Source organism: Sciurus carolinensis, chromosome 6 (assembly GCF_902686445.1).
Source record: "Sciurus carolinensis chromosome 6, mSciCar1.2, whole genome shotgun sequence".
In the NCBI taxonomy this organism is placed as follows: Eukaryota; Metazoa; Chordata; class Mammalia; order Rodentia; family Sciuridae; genus Sciurus; species Sciurus carolinensis.
Window position 1 is genome coordinate 128,703,422 of NC_062218.1, and position 24,827 is coordinate 128,728,248.

The 24,827-nt window shown below is 44.4% G+C and overlaps 1 protein-coding gene and 1 pseudogene across 1 annotated transcript; both read left to right on the plus strand.

The window, feature by feature from the left end:
• The first annotated feature begins 6,875 nt into the window (after positions 1–6,875).
• On the plus strand, positions 6,876–7,769 carry Neurog1 (neurogenin 1). The gene is made up of 2 exons (XM_047556814.1): positions 6,876–6,944; positions 7,028–7,769. Exon 2 carries the CDS (start codon positions 7,035–7,037, stop codon positions 7,767–7,769), a length of 735 nt encoding a protein of 244 aa, XP_047412770.1. The 5' UTR covers positions 6,876–6,944; positions 7,028–7,034.
• A 6,634-nt stretch (positions 7,770–14,403) lies between these two features.
• LOC124986405 (eukaryotic translation initiation factor 3 subunit J-like) lies at positions 14,404–18,631 on the plus strand (annotated as a pseudogene).
• Positions 18,632–24,827: the final 6,196 nt, after the last annotated feature.

Here is a 24,827-nt window from a genome sequence, read left to right on the forward strand (position 1 = left end):
TGCGGGACTCTCCGAGGCCAGAGCCGTGGGAAGCGCCGCGGTGCGAGTGCCGATGGCACAAGGCTCGGGGGAGACCCCCTTCCTCCAGCCCAGGTCTTTATTTGTGGCTCCATAAAAGAAATGGAGAAACGCCGGCTCTCCGGGGGCCAGAGCAAAAAACCCGGCGACGGCGAGGGTTGGGGCGCGGCGGGCGTCCCAAAGAGATGCAAAGTGATAAATACATTGTTTAGCTGCCGCCCGCTCGTTCGGTCCCTTGGGGGCATAGAAAATGAGGCGCTTTCCTCCCCCTTAACTCGAGGGGAGTACCAATAATTCATGTATGTTATAATTCTTCATTGCCCCTAGGTAGTCTGGGAAAACTGGAAGAAAAGAAAATGCCAGAAAGTTATGGTAAAACTTAAGATGCGGCCGAAGTCACTTTCTTTGCCCCTGCTGCGAGTGTTTGAATAAGAAGAATGCTCCTGGACTGTAACAAGCAAAAAGAATGAAGAAGACAAAAGATTTCCAGAAAAAGGTTTAGCTAGAAGACAAGGCAAGTGAAACTGAAAGGAGAAAAAAAGCATTTACAATGGAACAATAAGTGTACTAATCGCTTTGATATATTATACAAGCCCAAAGACCCAAAACATTGTGTAATTATTTATAAATGACTTCTCCACTCCTGTGTATAATGCGGAGGAAAGAATAAAACTGCAGGCTACTCTCTAAACTATTTCTAAATAGACCTGGTTCAAAAGAAGGCAGAAGTGTTTGAAATAAAATAATTAATGGTGGATTTTATGGTTGTCTCATTAAAACATTTTAATTACCACAAACAAAATGCATTTGTGTTCGAACTCAACGTGAATTTATGTAGCCAAGCGTTAAGATAGAAAAAAGTGAAAGGAAAAAACACTTGTGCTATTCCTGAGTTTATTTCTGAATTCTTTCCATAAAGCAATAGCTGAATTCCATTAGGATAAATTTCACTGTGACTTGGCTTGTGTACACAGAAGAAAACACCCTTGGACAGTGTCCCCACGTTTGACCCACAAGCATGGGGTTTGGTGCAGAGGAGTGTTTTTTTACTATACTGAAGATGTTCTTAAGAATTCAAAAATAAGAAGAAAAAATAAATTGGCTTTAGCAACTTCCCATGGCTCCTGCAGCCTGGATTTGGGGCCCTAAATGTAGTGACAACTGCAGGGCTATGGATTTGTAGGTGGTGGTGGAGGCCTATCCGAGCCCAGAAGACTTAATTTCAAGAAATCAATGGGAAAGCAAAACTTGGAGGCTTTGCAGGCAGTTCTGGGTTTATTTGTAACCTTTAGCAGCTGAGGTGAATAGGAGTCCCAGCCTCCCCACTGAGGAGGAGTGGGGTGAACACCTCTGCCTGCTCCCTCCCTCTTCAGTTCAGGGCCTGCACCCTTGTGGGCCCTCCCTGCACAAGCTGCACACCCCCTTCACTTCCCCCACTCTCCTGTGGGCACAAAAAGGACATTGTTTCCCCCAAGGCTAGCCCAAACTGCAAACACACTTCAAACTTAGGGCCAGCCCAAGCACATATTGTTCCCCCACACCAGTGCAAGCCTGAGAACCCCAACTCGAATTTGAAATTTTCTTGCAGAAAAGAATTTATTTGACTATAGAATTGCTCAGTGTCGTTTGGCATTTCTTACACTTACTAGAATAAAGCAGATTTGCACCAGGGCCCCCACTGAAGTCCAAGATTCATCTCACTTGTAGGCAGATTGTACACAACCAAACACATCGCTGCACAATGCCAGGGAATATTCAAGCAGACAACTCTGAGGTGGGAAATGCATACAGACGGCACTGTATTTAGCAGGGCAGGGGCCGAGGGGGCCTCCACGGATTTCTGGAAACCATGGATAATTTGCCATTTTCCTTGCTCTGTCACTGAAAGACCCCTCTGTTCCCCCCCTCCTGCCTCGTTTCTCCCCTCTCCTTTACCCCTCCTTCCACAACTGTCATGGGTCATCAGTAAAGAAAATAGGGAATTGTTTCCCCTTTCCAACCCCACCCTGCTGCTCTTATGTGGAAACACAACTGCATATCTGCAATGTAGTTAATGCCCTGAAAGGAGCAAGAGAGTCTCCATGTCTGACATCAGCCTTCATCCCTTCCTCTTGAGTAACTGCACCTTTTCTTCCCTTTTCCCTAAAAAGATTACAACTTTTTCTTTCTAAATGCCACCCACGAAATCAATGCCACCCCTCCCCCCAGGTAGTCCTGGAACAAAAATGAGGATTGATGGCGTCTTGTTTAGGAAGGAAGACTCTCTCTACCACTCCATTTTGTGCAAAAGTCCCATCAAGAATGCCCTTGTGGACGTTACCATTGCCGGGTAGGACAGCCTTATGAACTCAGTGTGCCCAATACCTTGACCATTTATGTATCATTAATTGCAGCTGAGAGTTCCTGGGTATTGTCATTTTTGTATTTGCCCTGTAACACCACAAAACTCAGATCTACTTTCTGCATTCTTGAAATTAATATTTCAGAGGGGACAAAGAATGATCGATCTCAACTAAAACAATTTAGGAGGGAATGAAATGTCACAGTGTTCCCCTCCTTCAAACACAGATTATTGTCCCTGTATTCTCAGCACAGTAACCTCTCATCTCAGTTCCCCTTACAGCATCTCTGAAAGATCATTTGCTCAACTTGGGCTTAAGTGTTTCTGATAACTGAAGGGGGATAGCAGGGAGGTCATTTGGCTCAGCCTTACATCCAAAACGTCTCAAAGTCTCTGGACTCTGACTTCAGTAAAGTCATCATCAAACATGGTCACCAAGACACAGACAGGATTAGGGAAGATGTTCAACACAAATCTAAATCTGAATCCACCCCTGGCTCTCCTTACAGGCATTGTAACAAAATCATATTAAAATCCTGAAGTTGTCTTGTGAAGAACACAGTCCACACTGTATTTTTATGTGTTGACCATGTTAATTTGTCATATTAAAATGTTTATAATTTACCACTACTTTCCCCCTATTCTGGCCATTCTTCATTGAAAATTTTTAAAAAATACACCGAGAATCTCAATAGACCCTGGAGGCCTTGCCCCGCTACTTCCCATCTCTTACTTTAGAATGTTGGTTTCTAGGGCTGGGTGTGCAGCTCAGTGGTAGAGTACCTGCCTAGCATGCATGAAACTCTGGTATCAAAACCCAACGGCAGAAGAAGAAGAAAAAGGAGGAGGAGAAAGAAAAGAAGGGGGAGGAAGAGGAAGAAGAAAGAAGGGGAAGGAGGCAAGAACTTCTCCATAAGGAAGCAAAATTACCTACCTGTTGTCCCATGGAAACCTAAGTGAAATCTCTAGGGCTTGGGGCTGCACAAAACAAGTATGCACCTTCTGGCCCAAGAGCATCTTTCAGGGGTGCTTTCCTTCCCTAATTGTAGACCAAGAGGCAAAGCCATAGGAGGAATCCCAGCCCTGGAATCACTGGGAGCACTTCCAACTGTCACGTAAATGTGTCCAACCTGCCTCAAGGGCTTAGGCAAGCACAGGATAGGAGAATGAATGCTATAATTGACATGTACTCCCATATGAATACACTGGCTGTGAGCATCAGTCAATAGTGACTTCAGCATGTAGGTCAGATCTTTGGAGATTCTGATTCAGGGAGTCTGGGATGGGCTCCCCCTGGTCCCCCACCACCACCACCACCCTGTTACCCTGGCCACCATCATTATCACTCCAGTTGACCACAGTGTGAGAAATTATGGCTTAATCCTTAGTCCTCAGGACTTCTGCCCTACCTACCAGTTCCTACTCCCTAGCAGATCAGCAGCTGAATCTCTCACAAGGTCAGGCAGCAGAACACCTGTGCAAAACTTGTCACTTTGGTGCCTACTGTGGTTAGCTTTATTACATGACCATATTATGTCCTATTGTGTTCCAGAAATGGGAGTTTGCATAGATGTGCTCTGAGTTTAGAAGAATTTAGGAGACAGAAGAAACTTTCATCTCCCTTGGCAAGGATACATATCCACCTAGAGGGCCCAGCTTAAAGCTATCCCTCTTGTTCTCATCTGCCATTCTCAGGTCCAGCTCCACCCTCAGTGGATCTCTTACAGAAGGGGCCCTCCATGCACTTATCAAAGCATAGAAGGCAGGCACTGGCATCCAGGAAGGAACTTGGGTACATGCCCTACCCAAGAGGCAGGAGCAGTCAGGGCATGGCTAAATGCCTGCTTGGTCAGGTCACAAAGGTTCAGGCACAGGAGAGGGACCATGACAAGAGAAAGCACAGACCCACTACTAGCTCATAAGAGGCCTTTGTGTACATTTACAAGGTGCCCTTTTGGGATGGGTGTAGCCCACCTCAGGGCATATGGGCTGGTGAGTGGTAAACAGGCTGAAATTTAGCTCCCACTTGTCCCCTCTGCAAGATGCCCTTTTTACTGGCAGCCAGAAGGTGCACACCTATTCCAGGCAGTCCTAGAGATCTGACTTAAGGCTCCAGGGATCAACAAAGAAGTGGTTTATCTTTCTTTTCTGAGAAGACCTCTCTGGTGTCAACACACTGAAGAAGAAACCAGCTTTTTCTCTTCAGTAGAAAGGCTCTTCAAAAGATAGCCCCCCAAAAAACTGACAAATGTCTATCCCAGTGACCCTGGCCAAACCAATTCTTATACTCCAGGAATCTGGAAAGAGGGATTATAGTGGGTTGAATAGTGGTCCACCAAAAGACATGTCCACCTAAAACCTCAGAATGTGACCTTATTTGGAATATGGGTCCTTTCAAGTCATCCTGGATTAGGCTAGGCCCTAAATCCAATAAGTCTCCTTAAGAGACAAGAGAAGATACAGAGACAGAAAGGGAAAGGTCTGTAAATACAGAAAACAGAAATTGGAGTTACAAACCAATGAAGCAACAATTGCCAGGAGCCACTAGCAGTTAGGAAAGATACATGGAATAGATTTTTCTGTGTCTCCAACAAGAAGCCAATCCTGCTGATACATTGATTTCAGACTTCTGGTCTCCTGAACTGTGAGAGAATAAATTTCTATTGTTTTAAGTCACCCACATTGTGGTATTTTTTTATGGAAAAAATATATATACAGTGTCCAGGGATGTCATAGGTCAGGCCAGTGGGAGAGTAAAGGGGCCAAGTGAAAGCTAACCCAGGGAGAGAAAAAGGACAGAGGCAGAGTGAGTCCCAGCAGTACTTGGGTTTCTGAGGTGACCCAGTAGCTATCTGACAGGTGCCCTTTCTTGCATAAGCTGGTGGAAGCCACTTTCTGTTGACTTCTAACAAATCTCAAATCTTTGTATGTAACAGTTTCCCAGCCTTCTGCCAGCTGGCGCAGGGGAGGGGTGGTGTACAAGTGGGGTTCAGCAGAAATCCCTGAATCCCTGAACCAGAAGGCAAGTGCTAGCCCCTTGTCTGCAGAGGGGCACACATCTCTCCACAAAGGGGCTGATGCCCCAAGCAGAGTCCCCTCTGAGGCAGCAGACCAGGCACTAGGTCTGAGGCCACCACTTAGATATCATGGGAAGGGGGCTGGAACTTTTTGCTCATTTTGTTTTTATTACCCCCACCAATCCAGGATTGTCCCTAAATATTTCATGCCCAGTGCAAAGCTGGGGTGTGCCTGAGCCTCTTGCTCTCTCCAGTTGCTGAAGTGACTCCTGACCTGCAAAAGTGAAAACCTTCTGCTGGAATAGGTGATTTTATTACCCCAAAGGTAGAAGAGGCTGGGGGAGAGGAGTTCCATTACATGCTTGTGACCCTGTGGTCTCTGGTTCAGGGAAGAAGTTCCCTTGTTAGCTCGCTCTGGTGTGGGCCACAGAGGTACGCAACGGAATTATCCTGAGATGGGGAAGCAAGATCTCAGTGGTGCCTTAGAGGAGTAGATTAGCAGCACCCTTACTATTTTATGAGTCTTTGGCAGTTGCAGGTAGGGGGAGAAAAGATTGGTGACGCCAAGATTCACCCTAGCCTGGGAAATCACCTGATCCTTGGGTTTCGCACTCCTCTTCCCATCCCTCCTACTAGGTGAAGGCCAACAGATTCCTTCCCCGGTTTCTTCATCAACCTGGATAAAGCAGGATCGCCTATTCCCGCTCTGTGATCCAGGACTCTCGCCTGGGCACTTTCCCAACTATTTGGACATGGTTTTCACCGGTTTCCCAATTGCATTTCGCAATGATTTATTCGGGATTCTTACAAAAATGCTCTGCCAAATGGCCCACGATCATCATCTTATATCATCTTCCACAGGTAGACCTGTGTCCCATTTTACACATGAGGAGCGTGAGACTCAGGTGAAATCACTTGCCCAGAGCCACCGCGGCCACTCAGCAGCGGGAGAGAGGACAGAACCCAGACTCCCAGCGGGCTCCAGGTTTCCACAGCTCAGAGAGCAACTCACACTTTCCTGCCTGCGCCCCGCCTCCCCATCCCACCCCAGCGAGAGGCGCCCAGCCCGCCCCCGAAGGAGCGTGCCTCGGCCGCTAATCGCCCGCCGCCCCCGCCCGGGTTTCACTGCCTGGAGATGCCCGGGCCTGTTTAGCTGGAGCTGGCTCCCGGGCCAGGCAAGGCCACCGATTGGCCGGCGGTAATTACGGGCACGCTCCGGGAGGGGGGAGGGGCGGCCTCCCGCGAGCATAAATTATGCAAATACCCCGGCGCCGCACGGGGCTGACCTGCCGCCTCGCTCCATTCACCGGGTCTGCCTCGGGGGCGGAGGTGGCAAGGGAGGGGGGCGCCCATTGTTGCGCCGGGTACTTAAGGGGTCCTGAGGCCAGTCGTGTGCCACACTCGGTGCTCACACGAGCTGATCTGATCGCCGGCGACATCACTCGGGAGACCAGCCCGGCGCGTGGCTCCTGCAGGCGAGGCAAGAAGGCAAAGCCAAGTTCCCCTTGCGCCCTTCCTGGCCCTCGCGCCCGCAGCGGGCACAAAGTAACCCCGGGGCCGTTCGAAACGTAAGTGCCCCCCAGCGGCCCTGCCCTCAGCCTGGGCTCCTGTTCTCTAAACACCCTCCTGTCCATCCGTCGCTCCTACACAGCGCAAAGATGCCAGCCCCTCTGGAGACCTGCCTCTCCGACCTCGACTGCGCCAGCAACAACAGCAGCAGCGATCTGTCCGGCTTCCTCACCGACGAGGAGGATTGTACCAGCCTCCAATTGCCTGTCTCCGCCTCCGGGCCGCCCGCGCCGGCCCGCAGGGGCGCGCCTGGGATCTCTGGGGCGTCAGATGTTCCAGGGGCGCAGGACGAGGAGCAGGAGCGGCGGCGGCGTAGAGGCCGTGGGCGAGTGCGCTCTGAGGCGCTGCTGCATTCACTGCGCAGGAGCCGGCGGGTCAAGGCCAATGATCGCGAGCGCAACCGCATGCACAACTTGAACGCGGCACTGGACGCGCTGCGTAGCGTGCTGCCCTCCTTCCCCGATGACACCAAGCTCACGAAGATCGAGACGCTGCGCTTCGCCTACAACTACATCTGGGCTCTGGCGGAGACACTGCGCCTGGCGGATCAAGGACTGCCCGGGGGCGGTGCCCGGGAGCGCCTCCTGCCTCCTCAGTGCGCCCCCTGCCTGCCCGGACCCCCGAGCCCTGCCAGCGATGCCGAGTCCTGGGGCTCGGGTGCCGCGGCCTCCCCATGCGCCGCTGCCACCTCACCACTCTCTGACCCCAGTAGCCCCGCTGCCTCTGAAGACTTCGCATATGGCCCCGGAGATCCCCTTTTCTCCTTCCCCGGCCTGCCCAAAGACTTGCTCCACACGACGCCGTGTTTCATTCCTTACCACTAGGCCCTTTTTAGGCCCCGTTACTTTCTCCTCCCCACGCTAATGGGCAATACACGAGGACCCAGCTGCGGTGTCCGGAACCCCACTCCAGGCGGAGGGAGGAAGCGGGAGCTTTAAAAGGGTAGGGAATACCTGAGCCGCTTGTTAGGTCGCTGCACCCTTGCCGTGGCCGCCCCTTAGTCTGTTTCTCCAGCTCTCAGCCCTGGTCCCCTCTTGCCCGCCCCCAGACGGCCTTTCCTTTTGCACTTTCTGAACTTCACAAAACCTCCTTTGTGGCTGGCTCAGAACTGACCCCAGCCACCACTTCAGTGTGATTTGGAAAAGAGACAGATGAGCCCCTGAAGACGAGGTGAAAAGTCAATTTTACAATTTGTAGAACTCTAATGAAGAAAAACGAGCATGAAAATTCGGTTTGAGCCGGCTGACAATACAATGAAAAGGCTTAAAAAGGAGACACAAGGAGTGGGCTTCATGCATTATGGATCCCGACCCCCACCACTGCCGGCTCGCGCTTGCGTAGCTATTCAGGCACGGGGCTGGAGGGTACTTTAATTTATTCAAGATGCTTCATTCATATGAAAATGTATTTTTGTATATAAAGAGTTTATTCTATTATTATGAGCTATTGAAATTTACATTTTGTACCGCAAATGCTTCATGTAAATAAAAACTAAAAAATAAGTCACCAAGTTTCTTGCCTAATGTTAGTGTCTCTGGGGCTTTTCTTCCCTTCCTCTGGTGGCTCAACCACTAAAGTGAAACATTATCCCCACCGACCAATTAAAAAATAAAATGCACCTGATTTGCACCAAGAACCAGATAAAGACAGACTAAGGTGTTTGGGATCCATCATTTCCTTTCACGTTGTAAACACAAGGGAGATCTTTCAGGCGCCCCATAAGCCAATTAAGACTTTTTAGTGGGAATTAGCCCGGATACACAGCTACCTGTAGAGGTAGGGGCGGCGGGAGTCTTTCTTTTGAGGAACTCCACATCAGCTGGCTCCGTGTTTCAAAGAGAGGGGATTAAAAAGATCAATACAGTGTGACCACTGGTTAGGAAGTCCCAGTGACAGGTGGGCCTAGACTGGGCAAGCAGAAGGGTCCACTCGTAACAGCCTATTTAGAGGGGGAAATTGATTTGTAAACAATGCCTTCAAATTGTTGTCTATTGAGGCTGGAGTCACCCTGACTGTGAGGTGTGGGATGAATTATGCTGGTATGGTGTCCCTGAGTCGGGTGTGCAGCTGCCTAAAATTATGAGCGAGGGTGCCTGCACCCCACCTGGCACACATTTACACCCACTGCAGCCCAGAGTGTGGGGGAAGGGGCACCCACAGAGAGAGCACTCCAGTCATCAGGGGCAATCACCAAAGCTTTCATTTGCTGCCAGAGAAATCAGCCGCCCAAACTCAGTGGGAATTTTTCTGGCTGCCATGTGTTTGTCTGTTGTCTGACAACTAACTAACAGCACTGGCCAGTAGCAACTTTTGTTTTAAGTTTCAGAAGGGGTGATCCCAAGAGGTAGATCCTGCAATACTGTAGCTATCTATTTCCCCAGTTCAACAAGTTACTCCTCATTAACTCTCAACTTTTTCCTCCACTGGACTCAGGAAAAATAGTATTCTATAGTGTCAAGAAAATGAGAAGGTGAATCAAGCAGAGGACCAGAACAAGGCCACTGACAGGGTGCTCCCCTTTTGGAAATGTTTTCCCTCATCATACATTGTCTTGGTGACTTGCATCAGCAGAGTCATATGCTGGATTCCCAGCAGGCATCATTAATCCCATGGGCAAGATGTCCCCCATCACATAAAAAAGCTACATTGAAGAAGGTTTTGGAGTAGCAAATGCCTTTCTAATTGCTCCCAGAGTAGAGACAGAGTATTCAAAAAAAAACAAAAAAAAAAAAAAAAACAAAAAAAAAAACTTCCGAAGTTATCAGAGCTAAGAACAGAATCATTCCTGCTAAAAACTCCGAGGAAAATGTTATATCTCTAAAATGACCCAGCCCAGAGTCTGCTATATTGTCTGTTTTAGAATTGTATTGTTCTACTAGCTTTGTATGTCTTAGAGCAAAAGAAACAAATGGTCTGCATCAGATGTTCTGCTCTCCCTTGCACAGGATGCTCAGGAGTGACTCCTCCAACATTCTGAGGTACCCAGGCCAGGTCTTTGAGACGGGCAGGGCCCCAATGAGACTCCTCAACTGTGATGTAGGTATATGTGTCTGGGACAGGGGAAGAGAACAACCAGGTGTGTTTATCATTGTCCAGAATCCTTGGGGAAAGTGCCAGCTAAGAGCTGGAATAGGAGTTTTGTCTTGTACACCTGCACACAACCAGCACGGAAAACGGGAAGCATCAATACCATCAAAACTGAAGAATAGCAAACTGTCTTCCCAGTTTGGTTGTCAAAATAGGCTCACAACTCCAAGGTGCAGGACCCAGAGCACCTTTCCATAAAGAAAAGTCTTTAACAACATTGTTAGCTGGGAAGCATCTGTACCCCCACCAGTTAATGCTATTCTTCCAAGGAAGCAAGTATCTATGTGCAGCGCTGGGAGTTCTAAAATAGGAGAATAGAAGGAGGGTGATTTAAAATGCTTATCCCCAGCTCAAGAGCCTCCCTTTTCCTGCAGCAAAGTCTCATTCAGTCACTGGCATCTGTGAAGGCAGGGTGGGGGTTACTATTCTAATCAGTTATAGGGCATAGAACTTGCCACTGACAGCCACACTTCACTCTTCTCAACATCGCCTTCCTCTGAGGAATCAGAAAGCACTTAAGAAGATTTATTTGTTCTCTCCCTTGACTCTTCATTTGTTTTTGTACTGGTGTGCCATATATAAATTTGTGGTGCTGGAGATCAAGTCCAGGGCTGCATGCATGCAAGTACTCTACCACTAAGCTACATCCCTGGTCCACTATATTTTCATACATTGCTTCCAAGTTATTGGGAAACCAAGGAAAAAAATATTAGGATTGACTAGTAAAATTAAATTTTACTCATTCTCTCATTTCTTTAATGACTCTTTATCAAACCCCTGCTATGTGCTGAGCACCTTTCCAGGCACTGGGGTGACCAAGACAAGCAAAGTCCTTGCCTGAAAGAAGCTTACGATCTAATGGGCAAAGACAAAATAAACTTATGAAAGATCATGGAAAGTGCTGGAAGAGAAAAATAAAGTGAAACAAGGGGAATATGGAATGTCAGGGTGGTAGAGAGCATTTCTTTGGAAAAAAATAGGGAAGTTCCTTTAATGAGGTAGCATTTGGACATAGGTCTGAATGAAGAGAGGAACAACTATGGTTTGAATATGGGTAGATTTCCCAGAGGCCCATGTCAGAGGCTTGGTCCCCAGGGTGATGCTATCGAGGACCTTTAAAAGGTAAAGCCTTACAGAAGGTTCTTTGATCCTGCCATGATGTGCCACCCTCATCAGAGGCCAAAGTCAATGGGATCACCCAGTCCTGGTCTCCAGAAACAAAATCAATTTCTTGTTACTTCCTAAGTAGGCCATGTCAGGCAATTTGTTGTAGTAATGTGAAGCTGACCAATACAGGAAGGGAACAAACCATGCTGATATTTGGGGGAAAGCAATCCAGAGGGAAGGCAGAGCAAGGGAAAAGTCCTGGGTATATACAGTGTATTAGAGGAACAGCAAGAATACTCACCTGATTTGGAGCAGAGAGTCTGAGAGGGGTGAGAAAAGAGGGAGAAAGAGAGGAAGAAGGGCAATATGAATGGTGTTGAGTCTTGTAAACTTGTATAAGGATTTAGGAATTTTTCTTAAGCTGACTGAAGGTTAAGAACAGAGGAGAAACAAACAAAACAAAAAAAGAACAGAGGAGAGATATGAATTTACCTATATTTTTAAAGACCACATTGGTTGTTATGTGGATGGCAGACTTTTGAGGCAGATTATGAGACCCAAATAAGCATTAGCACATGAGTTCTGTCAAAGGAAAGTTAGTGATAGAAGAGGGGAAAACTGGTGAGCACCAGGATACATTTTGAAGGTAGAAACCCTAGGACTTATGTTGATCATGACATGAAAGAAATTGAGAATGACTTTACAGATCTGAATCAGGACACAGAATTCCCAAAATTCCTTTCCAAATTCTAAAGATTTGGTCTGAAACTGCTCATTTTAGTACCCAAAGAAAGAAAAGTTTTTTCTTTTGGTACTGGGACTGAACCCAGGAGTGCTTTACCACTAAGCTACATCCTCAGTTCTTTTTTTGTTTTTAAAGACAAGGTATCACTAAGTTGCTGAGAGCCTCTCCAAGTTGCTGAGGCTTCCCTCAAACCTGTGATCCTCCTTTCCCAGCCCCCCAAGATGCTGGGATTACAGGCATGCATCACTGCACCTGGTGCAAAGATAGAAACTTGAGTGGCAGCATCCATAGGATAAAAGCAGATTGATATCCAAGAGAACCAATGATTTTGTCTGGGCCGGGTCCTAAACAAATGCCTCAGAGAAAATTCATACTAGGGGTGGGGAAAGAGGCTTGTAAGGTCATGGGCACGGCCCTTAGCAACAGCATCATCATTGTCATTGTCATCCCCATCTGTATCCTAGATAAGCATTATATAGCACTTGCTGTTTTCTGTACACTGCGTAGACACACCACACATATTAATTGTTTTAATTCTCATAACCCATGCATAATGTCATTATCTCCACTTTCCAGATGAGGGAAATGAGGCACAGTCAAATAACTTACCTAAGACCACCCAGCTAGTAAATTGTGAAACTGGTATTTGAACCCAGGTAATCAGGCCCTAATGTTCCTGCTGCTTCTTAGGTTGTCTCTCAAGAATACAAATAGAGCACAGCTAATTAGGTAGCATTATGGGCCACAAGCTAAACTTTTGAAACCCAGGAGTAAGCTAGATCATAGATAGAAATAGAGCCACAGCTGCCAGATCATCCTCTGGCTGAATGAAGTAAAGGGCTCCTTTCCTCCTCTCACCCAATTGGGCAGAGGAGACTTTTCTTGCAGAGGCTTTTTAATTTTTTTTATTGTTCTAATTAGTTATACATGACAGTAGAATGCATTTATGCATTTTGATAAATGATACATAAACGAAGTGTAATCTCTTATTTTTCTGATTATACATATTGCATGATCACATTGGTCATGCAGTCATATATGTACATGAGTTAATAACGTCTCTTTCACTCTAATATCCTTCCTACCCCCATACCCCTTCCCCTCCCTTCACTCCCCTCTACCTAATCTAAAGTAACTATTCTTCCCTAGCAACCCCTGCCCCCCACCCTGCTGTTGCCCCTTATTGTGAATTAGCATCTGCATATCAAATATTCGGCCTTTGGTTTTTTTGGTTTGGCTTATTTCACTTGGTCTTTGGTTTTTTTGGGTTTGACTATATATATCTCATATATATATATATATATATATATATATATATATATATCTCACATTTTCTTTATTCATTCATCTGTTGAAGGGCACCTAAGTTGGTTCCAAAATCTAGCTATTGTGAATTGATCTGCTGTAAACGTTGATGTGGCTGCATCATTGTAGTATGCTGATTTTAAGTCCTTTGGGTATAAACTGAGGAGTGGGATAGCTGGGTCAAATGGTGGTACCATTCCAAGTTTTCTGAGGAATCTCCTGCAGAGGCTTTGAGAATGAGTTCTCTGCAAAGACCTGGGACATCAGTTTGCAGGAGCAGCAGAGCTAAGAGCCAGGTGGCATCCTTTGCCAGTGCACATATGCCTAGAAAGTTCCCCAAATCTTACTAAGGTCAGATTTCTGTTAGGATGTATTTTAGGGTTGTTCCAACCTCAGATGAGCAGGGAATCAATACCCCAAAGTTTAATATCAAAGAGCCTAATAGTGAAGGTTTTAGTTTATATATTTGTGGCAAGTTTAACCATTGTCTGCAAGGGCAGTAAACCAATAATATACTCAAGGTACATCTTGCTTTAGGAACTGTCACTTCATGGAGATGGCTCAGGACAAAGGCTCTGCTCAGACACAGAGCTTACCTTTCTGCTTGCTGGGATGACGACCAGGTGCCAAGCAATCCTGGAGGTAGGATGGCAAAACTGGACACTGAGGTTTCAGATGGTTGAACTTATTCTGTCTTTTCTGGAAGGGATGAGTTGCCAGAATTGCTTATCTTCTGAGGTCACTCTCTTGTTCAGGTGAAACTCCTATGTTACTGAGAGATATATCTTCTTCTAATCCTGAGGTTGAGGGACAGTGTGCACCTATATTATGCCAAAGTGGTCTCAAGTCAATGAGATGCAAGCAAAAGATGGGAATGAGAGGATATCACTGCTTTATCCATTCACATTTGATCTTCACACTGTCTAAAGAACTGCACTTGACCCTCAATAATATGCTGATGGATCTGTCAGGTTAAGCTCACCTAACAACCTGAACATCAGCCACGAGCCCAGCATGTGAGCCTAGTACATTCTACTACTATTCCCACCTTTGCCATGGTCTTGGGTATAGGTTGATGGTTCTTCTACTATACCTGTTGCCTTTGGTCTTGCCATGGTTTGAGTATGGTTTAAGTGTGTCCCCCAGAGGTTGAAGTAGTATTGAAATTTAATCCCCCTTGTGAGGAATTAAGGAGATGGAAACTCAGTTCGACTATGGTGTTTAGAGGTAAGGCTTGTGTGAAGTGATTAGGATTAGATGAGGTCATCAGAGTGGAGTCCCCATGATTGAATCCTGCGGGCTTCATAGAGGGAGAGAGATCAGAATGCACACCAGTGTGCTCCTTTTCTCTTGCTTTATGTTATCAGTTGGATCTTGAATGTCCCCCAGAGGCTCATGTATGGAAGGCTTGGTCCCCAATTCAGCAATGTTCAGAGGTGTGCCTTTGGTGAAGTAATTGGAATCTGTCACCAAGAAGCCATCACTAGATGTAGGCCCTCAATCTTTGTTCAAGAACTCTGAGTCAAAATAAACCTCTTTTCTTAATAAAGTTACCAGCCTCTGGTATTACTTTTATAGTAATGAAAAATTGACTAATATAGATTTGGGCATGAAATTGGCTTTGGTCAATGGAATGTGAGTATGCATGACCTAGGCCATATCAAATCAGAGGCTTTCATTGCACTTCTACAGTTCCTCTTTTTCTCCACCTCTGTTTCTACAGAATCTTCCTTCTGCATCAGGATAGCATGGGTACCAAGAAAGTATCCACTCCTTCAGCTTGATTTACCAAATGAGAACCACCTGCTCAAGTCCTCCTCTCAGGGTCACTTGTGGGAGAACCCAAAAATACAAGAAGGTCATACCTTGAATCTGTTCACAGCCTTCTCCTCAAAGAAATCTGATAAACATATTCTGTATCAAAAAACTATACCCAGCTCTTCCTAGAACTAAATTAGATGTCTTATATGCCTACCCAACCCCTCCATGTCAGCTAAGCTTGCACTACAAGAACCCAGCAGGGTTTTTATGGGTCTGTGTCTTTCTCCCCACTTCTCTCCTCTCTGGTGACCTCAACCCCTCACTCATTCTTTAACTGAAGCACCAACATTACCTCCTCTGTAAAGCCTCCTCAGGCATCCCAGACAGACTTAGTTACTACATCCTGCCCTGAGCATCCTTCCTGATCATTGCAAACTGTGAAAAAACCAGTTACTGGAGGACTTCAGGTGTCTTAAGCTCAAGATTCATATCCCCAGAGCCCAGAAACCACCTGAGGTGCAGTGCACAAGTTAACTGGAGTCACTGAAGGGCTCTCAGTCTTTCTCAGTGGGTTGAAAGGTAGTGCAGGCTGAGAGGGATAAAGTGACTTTGTTCAACCTTTCACAGGCTCCTAGCCATTTTTCCTGAAGGAAGAAGACCAAAAGCCTGCAGACTGAGGGCACCAGGTTATGGGTAGAGTGGGGTGTAAGTTCAGGGATCAGCCTAGGCAGGTGCTCAAGAGAACTCTCCATCTTGCTTCTGTTTCAACCACAGGCCAACTCTGAGGTGCTCAAAGCGACTGTATATCAGAATCATCCAGGAAGCCTTTCTACAAAATATCTAGCGAATTCCAGGCTTAGGTATTCTTTAGAAAACTGCAAAGCAGATTAATACACACAGTCATAATTGAGCACCTGTGGGCTTGAAAGACACTGTGCCTACCACAGGCCCAATTTCCCAAGTGACCCCAATGAAGCTGGAGTTCAGTTGTGTGTGGACTTCACTGCCTCTCCCCAGCTTCTCTCTCTCAAATCTTCATGGGACACATATGAAGAGACAGTCCTAGGTCTCTCTTCCTTCAGATGTTTTACTGTCACAACAAGGCTAACACCTCAGATGGGACCAGTAAACCTCACTATTTTTCAGTGATTTTCAATTGCTCTGAACCCAATATTATTTTAGATTTTATTTGCTTCAAGATGGTTATTTATTACAATTCCTTCTTCCTGGGCACATGAAAGACTACATTTCCAGTATCCTTGGCAGGTAGGCATAACCAGGTGACTGGGCCCTTCTCACTGGCTCTGAGTGGAAATGTTGTGAGTCACTTCTGAGACTTTAAGACAATGGCCAGGGCTGGGGTGGCTCAGTGGTAAAGTGCTTGGCTAGCACATGTGAGGCAATGGGTTGGATCCTCAGCACCACATAAAAATAAATAAGTTAAATAAAGGTTAAAAAAAAAAAAAAACACACACACACACATGACAATGGCCAGAACTTGTCCCTTCATGTCATCACTCCTATAAACAATGGGGGAAACCCAGATAATTTTTAAAATTGTAACTTTTCTTGAGCCAACGAGAGGGCCAAGGTCTGAAGATAATTAAATTACAAAGAAGGGAAAGCCTTTTTGAGATGGCACACATCTACTGTTTCACCCTGTGTAAAGCAAGAGGTGGAGGGTTTATGTTTGATGTAGGTAGGAAGAAATCAGTTAAAACAGTAATAAAATCTTAAAAGCCATATGTAGAATAGGGTGTCAGTTTGGAATAGGGGAATTCACATCTCCTTGCAATTTCTTATCCATACTCTCACAAGTAAGATCAAGTCAGGGCAGGAGATTGAAGGAGATTCCTTAGAAGGAAAGGGGTTCAGGGGGTGATTGATGCTTAGGAAAAGGTTCAAGCCCAAATCACTTTCCTAGACACCTCTATAAGCATGAAGCCACTGAGAAAGAGGTGTGGTCATCATCCCTAGAATACAGGCAAATACCTATTACTTCTGGAGAGAAATAGAAACAAAACTCATCCACTCTTGATCGAATGGTAGGAAACTGTCTCAACCTCAGGACAAACACTGAGATCACTTGCTGCTGGAGGAGAAAGAGCAAACACCCTATGACTGGGCTTAGGGCCAGAATCCTATGCCAACATAAAATAGGGTACTATTATTGCAGGGGAGAAACAGGAAACTCCTCAAGCACAGCCACAGATACAGAGTTTGGCTGCCAGGGATTGAGGGGCAAGAAATACCCAGTGGCAAAGCCAAGATGCAGAGTGCCTGCCAAAGACTGAGGCTGGACCCCCTTTATCAAGCTAGCATGGAATAACAAAGGAGAGATGGGGGGAAACAAGAGTCCAGAGATGCCCTCTGAGGCACCTAAAGTGTCACCAAAGCTGAGAGGGAACAGAGAAATATTTTCTGGCATCCCCACCCTGTCCAATAAAAGCACATGGTAATAACAGCCCACTGCTCCAGGAACTGGAATCTTGTGGTGCATTTAAGGTGATAATAATAATAATAACGACAAGAAAACACAATAAAGGACTGGCACTCTTACAACTCAATAATACAGAAACAAAAAATTCAACTTAAAATCTGGCCAAAAAAAAAAAAAAAAAAAAATCGGGGCCCTACACCAAAAATGAGGTAAGTTTGGTTGGCAAATGAACTCATGAACAGATTCTCAATACTATTAGACATCAAGAGAAGGCAAGTTTAGACAAGGAGATAACCACGATTCCACAACTGCAAGGGCTAAAATTAAAATACCTGACCATACCAAGTGCTGCCTGGGATTCACAGCAACTCACTCATCCATTCCTGGGACTACAAAATAATCCAACCACTTTTGACTAGTGTGGCAGTTTCTTCTGAAGCTAAACGTACATTTGCCTCACAGCGCTGCAATTCACTGCCAGGTGTAGACAGTAGAGAAACAAATTGGTTCAGAGAGAGGGCGGGGCCTCGGCCACGTTCCGGGTCTGCCCCGCGCAGCCGACAGCGACCCCTGGGTCTCGCGGGTCCCCGCAGCGCTGGCTTCCCTGCTGGAGGTGGCGGCGGCTGCGGGGCATTCGGTCTCGGGACGCGGACAGGTCCCGGTGGAAGACCCGGTGCGGAAGTTTGGACGGGGGGGGGGGGGGGGACAACACAGCCAGTGGGGACCTCCCTGGGAAGGATCAGGAGGGAAACGTCAAGGATAACTGGGATGACCGTGATGACCGGAAAAAGATTAAAAAAAAAAAAAAATAGAAGCAGTAGAAGTCAAAACTAGACATTATAGGAAAGAAAAAAAAATAGCATAAGAGCTTTTTTTTTTTTTTTTAAGAAAAAAACAACAACAGAAGAAAAGGCAAACAAAAAGAGGTTAGAACATGGAGAACCTAAAGTGTTAACACCAGAACAATTAGCAGATAAACTGCAGCCAAAGAAATTACAGGGAAAACCAGAGCTTGAATTAGCAAAAGAAACTTTGGGTGTGAGTAAAAGTTTATGGAACAGATGCTATGAGCTCATCTTCCAGAGATGATTTCACGAAGTTTGGAAAGTTACCAAAAGATAAAATTACATGATAGGAAAAGTCACAACATTATGCCAGTTTTTGGAAGCCTTAGTTGGAGATGTATTTCTTTGGAAATTGATGACTTGAAAAAGATTGCCAGTTCATTGACTTTGCAGTGAAAAATAGCAGCAAGCTTTGCTTTCATTTCTGCCACATGCTACCATCAGAAGTGCAGTATCCCAGACGGGCTGGTTGTTTAACCCCTTGACCCTTAGGTGCTAATGTGCAAATGAGGGAACTTGAATCTTGGGGCTAAGGGGTTAAAACCAGGAACCTCAATGGCTACTAAATCATAGTTTACAAGTCAAACAACCCTAATGATGCTGTCACTGTTGCTATCTAATTGCATGGCAGCAGATTACTAGGTTGGAAACAAAGTTTGCAACCTGACAAAATTATGTAGTATTTACCAGCATCATTCAGTAATGTTACCTTAACCACACCTCCTTGAGCTACTTCATAATTTGTCAAGAAAAGCTATTTGTAGCAAGGACATGTGGTGTACACCTAGTATTAAGATTGTTTTGTTTTAAAATTAAGTGTGAGGATACATTATGAAAGAAAAATATATGTTCACACAAATACCTCTCTGCAACTGTTTATATGAGCTTTATTCATACTCTCATATGAAATACACACAACTCCATCCATTATTCAATAGAATGGATAAAGAAATTGTATCCAATTAAAATAAATTAATTGATAAATGCAATAACATTAATAAGTCTCATAAGCATCATGCTAGGAGAAAGAGAAAAAATGCCTGGTTCAAAAGGCTAAATAAATACTGTGTGGTCCTATGCCATTTATAAGACACAAAACTATTGGAACAGAAATCAGGCTAGTGATTTCCAGGGACAAGAGTGGGAAAAGATTAGTTTAAAATGAACCATGAGAGAATTTTGGGAAGTGATGGAAATGTTCCAAATCCTTTTTTTTTTTTTTTTAACAATAACTTCATTTTACTTATTTATTTTTATGCAGGGCTAAGGATCAAATCCAGTGCCTTATATGTGCTAGGGAAGCACTCTGCCACTGAGCTACACTCCCAGCACTTCATATCTTGATTGTGATGGTTGTCACACAATTTGTTGACACACAACTACATCTTTAAAGGGTGATTTCTATTTTATATAAATTATACCTCAATAAGATATAATTATAAACCTGACTTAATATATTTAAAAAATGGTCATGGGGTCGGATGGACCTCTTCCCACATTGTTCTACTTTCCCTTGTCTGTCACCTGGATATAATGGCAGCACAGCTATGTTGATGGCAAAGCCCAGACCATTGCTATTCAAAGGACTTTCCAGCACCAATCGGCAGGGATAAGGAGAGAAATTCAGAAGGTGTATTTAGAAATATTTACAGCAATTTCAGAAACATGTCTGCTGTATCTAATAATAAAACACTTGAAGTGTGTGTTTTGTATGTATTTATCTTCTTTCCCTTCATTTTTTTCAGAAATTAATTTTTATGATATTTTATAAAAAGTTTTGACCTGTAATAGATTGAAAAGTAAGAATTGAGTCCTCCACCTCATGTAATGTGAGAAGTACTGCCCTCAGAATGGTGGAGCAGTTTGGAAGGAACCTGCATCCCCGAATGACTGCATGCAGCAGAGCCACCTGGTAGCCTAGAAAGTTCCTCTTAGGCTATTGCATGAATGAAAAACTTTGTTCTTTAAGTGACAATATTTTAGTGTCTCCTCATTAGAGAAGACAAACCTCACTGTAATTATCTGGGATTTCCTAAGTGCATGCTATTAGCTAAGTCTGGGCCAATTCTTTAGTCCCAGGAAGAACTAGAACCAGATCTTTTTGGATAAAAGGACAGGCTCAAAATATATGAGAAAAGCAACCAAATTGAACATTACTTTTCATACCATAGAGGCTGCCTACAAAGAGATGAGGTAAGAGCTAAAATTTTTCACTTTCTAGGCAGGTATTGTATTGGAGATGGAGGAATGGAACCATTTCTGACAGCCTGAGAGATCTCCATGAAACTTGGCTTTTCTGGCTGTCTGTGGACCCAGGATTTCCATCAGCAAGTACAGTGGTAGCAGTTCGAACATCTAGAACTGCTCAGAGAGATAGCTCGTGGGCCTCCCCTTTCCCAGGCAAACTGAGGATGGGTAATTTTTATTGAATAATGGATACTTGCTTTTATTGAGGGTACCCAAGAAATGTAACTCAGCAGTCCAACTGCCAGTTCCTGATTGTTAACTTTATTTCCCCTCAGTTTCCTCATCTGTAAAATGGAGGATAATGATAGTGCCCATCCCATCACAGGATTTTTCAAGGTTTCATTATAAAGAACTAAAACTAGACCTGGATCAATGAAAGAACTTGATAAATGTTAGCTATTGACTGATTTAGTTGCAAGCCAATTACCCTTTGTAATGAGATGATCTTTCTTTGGTCACCAGATGGTCCCTACAGTGCTGAAGGCTGGAGGTCTTAGATTCAAACCTGAGTGGTGTAACTTGATTCTAATGCAGCAATTTGAGTTTAGGGGCTGACGCTGTACTTCAAATGTAAAACGGTGATTACAGAACTTAGGATAGATATTAAATTATACCTAGTGATGATCCAGTTCAAACCAAGACTCAAATTTCACTGCTTTCAAGAATTTTTCATACCAGGTAGTAGTACATGAGTACAGTGCCTTCCTGTTTACAAAGCAATTTCATGTCCATCATCTGACATTAGCTTCACAGTGTCCAGTGAAGTAGAAGGGATTATTGTATCTGTAGCACAGATGAGGCAAGGGGCTCAGAGGTTAAGTGGCTCACCCAAGGTCACAGGGTTAATGAGAGAAGGTGGGGCTCAGAGCTGCATCTGATTTCAAGTCCATTTCTTTTTCTCAGATACTTTCTTGCCTCTTCAGGTTGGTCTCACCTGATCCAGAGCACACCTCCACACAGTCATCCCTATATCAAGATTTGTAACCAAGCAAAAAATTAAAACTAGTGATGATCAGTTTGAACCCTGTTAAGTTGCTGATATTTGAACTATAAAATGGCAATTTCATATAGTTCAACCTAATAATTAACACTTATTTGACTACTTACCAGGGATTAGGCCCCATGCCAAGTGCTGTAAATTGCACTGGTTTATATAATCACATTAACCCTCCATCTCCGTTTTTGGGATGAGGGAGCCAAGGCTGAAGGCTGAAAAGCTAATAAGCTAATAAGTGATGGGACAGAATTTAAATCCCAAGCCCAGGAAAGAAGCATTTAACCACTGTATTGCCCTACCAAGTCATTTTCCAACAAGAATATATGAACTTCTAGTGACAGAAACCATGTCATATTTGAACTTTATAGTGCTACATGCAACATCTGCTATGCCTCCATCCATCCATTTATTCAACAAACTTGAGAGCTTACTAAGCTTCTCATTGTGAGACAATTCTGTATAGGTCTCAAGCATTTGTACAAATCTTGTACTCACACTGACTATTCTTGAACTAGACTGTCTTTACAAAGATATTTGTATATCAATCATCTTTAAAAAGTAGAGGTGGTTTCTCCCTCCAGAGCAAAGGTCAGACAGACTGTCTAGTATAAAAGAATCAGGTTCCCTAAGCTCAGTGTCCCTCTTCTGTAACTTACTCAGCGTGCAAGTATCACTTGGCCTTTATGTTCCCCTGTGGAATTCAGGACTTCAACAACCATTACAAAGGGGTGAATGCTCTGGTTTTGCTATTATTATGAGTGATAAACTATGTTTTCTCTCTGACCAAGAGTCTCCTATCTTCTAACAGGCTACCCTGTAACCTTGTAAGTAGGATAAAATCTCAGATTCTGAGTTCTCATTAGTACCATGAGAGTACTGATCAAATGAACAAATTCATGTAACAAGCACACACTGTGCACAGGGTACTATGTCCTAAACATCCTCACAATGTCTTTCAGGGAGCTTTGGTTTCACTCGCAGGGAGGTAGTACAAGGAAATATCCAGGAGAGTTGGTCTGGTCTGCCTGGGCTGATCACTGATCTGTAAGACAGCATATTGCTCCATCATTTATGAAGAATCTGTGTGTGTTTGATTCCAGATTTCCGACCTTCACTCAGTCTTTACTCAAGGAGCACTTTGTTGTATGTATGTATGTATGTATGTATGTATTTACATAGGGGAGGGGTTCTGGGGATTGAACCCAGAGGTGCTCTACCACTGAGCTACATCCCTAGCCCTTTTTATTTATTTTTTAAATCTTGAGGCAAGGTCTTGCTAACTTGTCCAGTCTGGCCTTGAATTTGCAATCCTCCGGTCTCAGCCTCCAACCCCAGTCAGTGGGATTAAAGGCATGCACCACCATGCTCAGCTCTAAGGAGCACTTTGTAAATGCTTATTGAGTAAAAGAGTCATTCGCCTATTCAATAAATATTTGTTGAATGCCTACTGTGTTCCTAGCTCTGTTCTAGGATTTGGGAAAGTAAAACAGACAGGGCCTCTGCCCTCATGGAACCTATTAACTGATGGAAGAGACAGTCAACAAACAAGTAACTCTACAGGTAAACTACATAGGTAAGAAAATATCAAATAGAAAAAAAAACTCTGCCAAGATTTTATTATTTAAAGGAAATGCTAATTTTTAAAAATATTTTGTGGTTGTTCTTGATGGACCTTGATTTTATTTATTTATATGCGGTGCTGAGAATAGAATCCAGTGCTTCACACATGCTAGACAAGCACTCTACCATTGAGCTACAAACCCAGCCCCATCTACCAAGATTTAAGGAAGAAAATGTGCTAAAGAGTGAGTGGGAACCTCTTTAGAAGTGGTGGTCAGGAGAGTCCTCTCATAAGAGGGGACTTCTGAGCTGACCCCAGGATGATGAGAATAAGTATTGCTAAGGCAAGGGGGACAAGCACTTAAGGACCTGGAATAAGGCTGGTGTGTTCAAGGAACAGCAAGCAAGCTGATGTGGATAGAGCCCAGCGACACAAGGGAAGTGGTGGAGATGACCACAGAGTCAGAGGTCAGATCATGTAACACAATGTACTAATTTAGGATGTTTCCTGTCAAAATGACAGAGGGCACAATTGAACTCTTCCAGTCAGAACCCCTCAGTGACAGTATGAAGGCTTGTCACACTGCAGAATGCACTAGATCATGCACTGTGAGATGCTTCTACCTAACTAATGCTGACATGTGTAAAGTAGGTAGCATGACTATCTAGAGAATGTGTATTTAACAAAATTGCACATATCATGGAGTTTGGGTTTTTTAAGGTAGAGTCTAGCTAAGTTCAGTTGACATGGGCTCTTATGGTAACAAAAAATCCCTTCCTGGAGATTGAAGAATAAAAGTAAGAACCTCCCATGATTATGGGCTACATGAGGCCACCAACACATAACAGGCACTACCAGACCTCAGAGGAAGCCCTCAAAGGTGTGCGCTGAGCCTGGAGGTGTTAAAGGAAAGACAAGAGGAAGGAGCACAAAACTGGAGAGTCCTGCAAATATCAGAGCCTCCCGCAACCACCGTTTTGAATGCTGCTAATGGAAATATTTGAAAATGAAAAGAGAAACTAAAGAACAAAAATACAAACAATCCATTTTCACCAACAACCACAACCACCTCTAATATTCAAATCCAGAGGAACAACGCAGTAGATAAGAGCAGAAGAGTATCATGAAAAAAGTATGACCTTTGAAGAATGGGCATTAAGACTTTATAATTACCACCAAGTGTGGCAGCCCAAGCCTATAATTCCCAGCTACTGGGAAGGCTGAGGCAGAAAGATCCCAAGTTTGAGGCCAGCCTCAGCAACTTAGTGAGACTCGGTCTCAAAATAAAAAATAAAAGAGACCATGGGGACTGTGGATGTAGCTCAGGGGCAAAGCACCTCTGGGCTCAATCCCCAGTACCAAAAGAAAAAATAGTCATATAATTTCATAAAGCTTGAATAAAATACTAGAAGGAAATATATTGCAGGCCTTACACATACAGGAACTAGCTATGCATAAAAAAAATCAAGATGGGAGGAGTCAGAAATTGAACAGCAGTTCAGATGAAAGAGTGAAGTTACAGGTTTTATAAAACATTATTGTAAAGCATTATTTAGATAAAACCTTTGAAAAGAAAGATCTCTCCTGATTTCAAAACTGGAATACAAGTTTTGAGAAAACACGTTTTCCAGAACAGACCTATTTATGTGTTTTTGTATTTATCAGAGTCATCTGCCTCTAGAAACCAGTCTCTCTGACTGAGGGATTCATTAGCCAAGGTACAAGAATTATTAAAAATCAAGGTGACAACATTCGCCCTTGAGTGTCTTTAGGCATCACGGCTTTCT

Coding starts and splice junctions, on each gene's coding strand:
- Neurog1 (XM_047556814.1), top strand. CDS start 7,035: ATGCCAGCCCCTCTGGAGACCTGCCTCTCCGACCTCGACTGCGCCAGC.